At 50.9% G+C, this 2,881-nt stretch overlaps 1 protein-coding gene across 1 annotated transcript in view; it reads left to right on the forward strand.

Moving 5' to 3' along the window:
* Nucleotides 1–386, forward strand: part of LOC104512183 (myocardin-like) — a gene marked incomplete at its 5' end in the record, with an annotated part of 8,662 nt that extends 8,276 nt beyond the window's left edge. Inside the window, 1 exon segment of the mRNA XM_010155061.1 lies at nucleotides 1–386. This exon segment is cut by the window's left edge and continues 28 nt beyond it. Within this exon segment, the coding sequence (XP_010153363.1) occupies nucleotides 1–386 (386 nt within the window).
* Nucleotides 387–2,881: the final 2,495 nt, after the last annotated feature.

Raw genomic sequence — 2,881 nt, forward strand, 5'->3', positions numbered from 1 at the left:
TGAATGCCCACAGCCCCCTGGGGAGGGTCAGTGAAATCGCCCTGCTGAAGATGGGGGGAGAAGAGTCCCACTTTGAAGGGATGATGGAGGGGTTCTCCAGCAAATCTGCAGATGAACTGCTCACCTCCCAGGAGATTTTACAGACTCCTCTCTCACCCATGGAGACCCAGCTCTCGCCTTCCCCTGGTGATGGCTCCAGTTTACAAATGAGTTTCACTGAGTCTCCATGGGAAACGATGGAGTGGCTGGACCTCACCCCTCCCAGCTCTGCCACTGGCTTTGGCTCGCTCACCCCCGTGGGTCCCAGCATCTTCAACATTGATTTCCTAGATATTACTGATCTCAGTCTAAACACCAGCATGGACCTGCACCTGCAGCAATGGTGAAAGGGAGGGTGGTGGAGGCAGGATACTGAGAGCCTGGAGCAGGCACCACAGTGTTTCTGTCATGCTGAAGAACATGCAGGGCTAACGTGCCACATCCAGGTGAAACTGGAGTGATTTTCCCAGCATATAATCTTGTTTGAATTTCCAGTTACTGCAAATTGACAGTACAACAGCTCTGGTACTATGGTTTTCCTCCTTCGTCATGTCCCCACAGATAACACCAGTGCCTTCAAAAACACTTCTTTAGATTGACAAGAACTTCAGTTTTGTTTCTTTTATCTTTCCCACTCCCTAGTTTTAGTAGTGACTCTTGTGAGAACTGGAGCAGCTCATGACAAAACTGTGGCGAGGAGACCTCACCTGGGAAATCATGGAGAGGACAGCCCACTGCTGCACCCTCCTCTACTCCCCTTCTGACCCTCCAGCCCTTTAGGCAATCCTGCTAGGCTCACCTTGGCATGGCCAGCCCAGGGGGTGAAAGAGCAGGGAGGCTTTGCCCGGATAGGGTGACAAGCACATTTTTCCGTACAGCCAGACTCACCTTGCTTCCTGCCTCCTGCCCTGGAGCTCTGTTGCCCAGTTGCTCTGCTCCTGGTGGATGAGAGATGGAAGACCACTGTGCTCGTAGTGGCACCTTGTCATATCCTCATGGCAGCTGGGTGGCTGAAAGCCCAGAAGCCATCCCAGCTGCAGTCCGAACTGAACCAGGCTGAAGCCTGTGACCTTGGAGCAGAGAGCTCTGGATATTGGAGGCAACGGCTCAGGCTGTATGTTCAGGTATCAAAGGGATGTGGCATCCCAGCAGAGCTGCCATGTCCCAGCTAGTGTGGTACAAAGAGATGTGTAATGTGTTTTGGTCTGAGACAGGAGCAAGTCACATGAAAAATACAGCCAAGCATTGGAGGGGCTGTTCTTTGCACAGCCAGAAGTCAGGATGGATCTCCACCACCTTGCATGACCTGGGAGCAGGGGGAGCCAGAAACAGGCACTCAGTGACCTGCATATGGGTCAGGGCTGAGCAGGTCCTTGCGTGGCTGCAGTTTTGTGCGAGCATCTGCTTTTGTTGCCTCCACTTCTCTGCCATCCATACCTCCGTCCTTCTTCCCATTCCTCCTTCACCCCCGGCAGTCACCCCCTTCTTCCCAAGTTCACTTCAGTGTCACTGTTCACTCAGCCCAGAGCAAGGCCATCCGGAGAACAGCTGTGAATCAGAGTCTGGAGGAGCTTGTTCTCCTGAAGCCGGCAGAGATGGATGCTCTCCTGTGGTGATGCCCCCCGTTTAAGTCACCAGCATTTTTCCTATGAGTCTCTGTGCAATATACTTCCTCAAGCTCCAGCGAGGAGCCTTTGCTTCACTTCGTGGCTTCCACCAAAGAACTTGCTGCAGGCTATTTGACAGACACGTCTGCTTCTTTTCAATTCTGGTTTTGCCAAAGTAAATATTGTTGCTGACAAAGATTGTTAAACTATTTACAGACTGAGTGTATTTAATATTTGTGTTACTGGAAGGACAGCACATCATAGATGCAACAGCTGGGGAGGAGGCCCAGTGTAAGGGGTCTGCGGGCAGCCTGGCTGGGGCTCCCGAGGGCACTCCCCCAGGGTGCAGGAGCTGTTGGAGGAGGCTCTGAAGCCCCTTCTGTGTCTCCAGTTAGTAGTGTTGTTGCATGCTGTGTAAAGCACGTGACAGTAGCTTTCAACTCACTATTTAAAGCACCACTTTTCTATTGTACAAATAGTCACAGAGCACTGCTAGGATAGATGATCACAGGTTGCATTTTTTTTTAAATAATTTCTTTTTTTAAGTGAGAGAGATTTTGAAGCTGGTCCATGGAGAATATTAGTAGCACTTGAAACAGAGCAGTGTTAGCTGCTACTCTGTGTTACTGTACAAGGCTTTCCAGATGAATTTCTCCTGTCAGCAAATGTATTTCCTTATTTAAAGGGATGTTGCCAGCTTCAAACCCATAAGCAAGCACATTTCCTTACCTATGTTACCAGCAACACCTTCATTAAAAAACCCTTTGTTTTGACACTTGTCCGCTTGCAGTTTGCTGTTTGATCTCGCCGTCTGGGGCAGCCACAGCCACCCCTGCTGTGACCATTTGGTGTCAGCTCCATGCCCATCTACAGTCCTTGGAAAAGCAAAAGTATTTCTTTCACAGCAAGCGTTTGTCCTGGAAGATTTCTAAACAAACTAGCTGGAGTCTCTGTTTTCTGAAGGCTTTTTCTTCTGTTGCCTTTGGTTTTGCTTTGCTCTCTGCAAACCCTGACCCTGGGGTCAGTGTTCCCTTCAAAGGCAGCAGCTGGCACCCTGCTCCCACCCCTCTGCATTTTCCAGCAGCCGAGCTCCCAAGGGTGGTAGACTGCTGGACGCTGAGCACCGGTGGTCACAGGCAAGTGGCAGAGGCAGGCTGGAGAGCTCTCCCGGGCTGGGGGTGGGGGGTGCCCAAACCAGTAGTATACAGAGCAGCCAAATAAGACTCTTCAGTCTG

Source organism: Eurypyga helias, unplaced genomic scaffold (assembly GCF_000690775.1).
Source record: "Eurypyga helias isolate BGI_N326 unplaced genomic scaffold, ASM69077v1 scaffold39897, whole genome shotgun sequence".
Lineage (NCBI taxonomy): Eukaryota > Metazoa > Chordata > Aves > Eurypygiformes > Eurypygidae > Eurypyga > Eurypyga helias.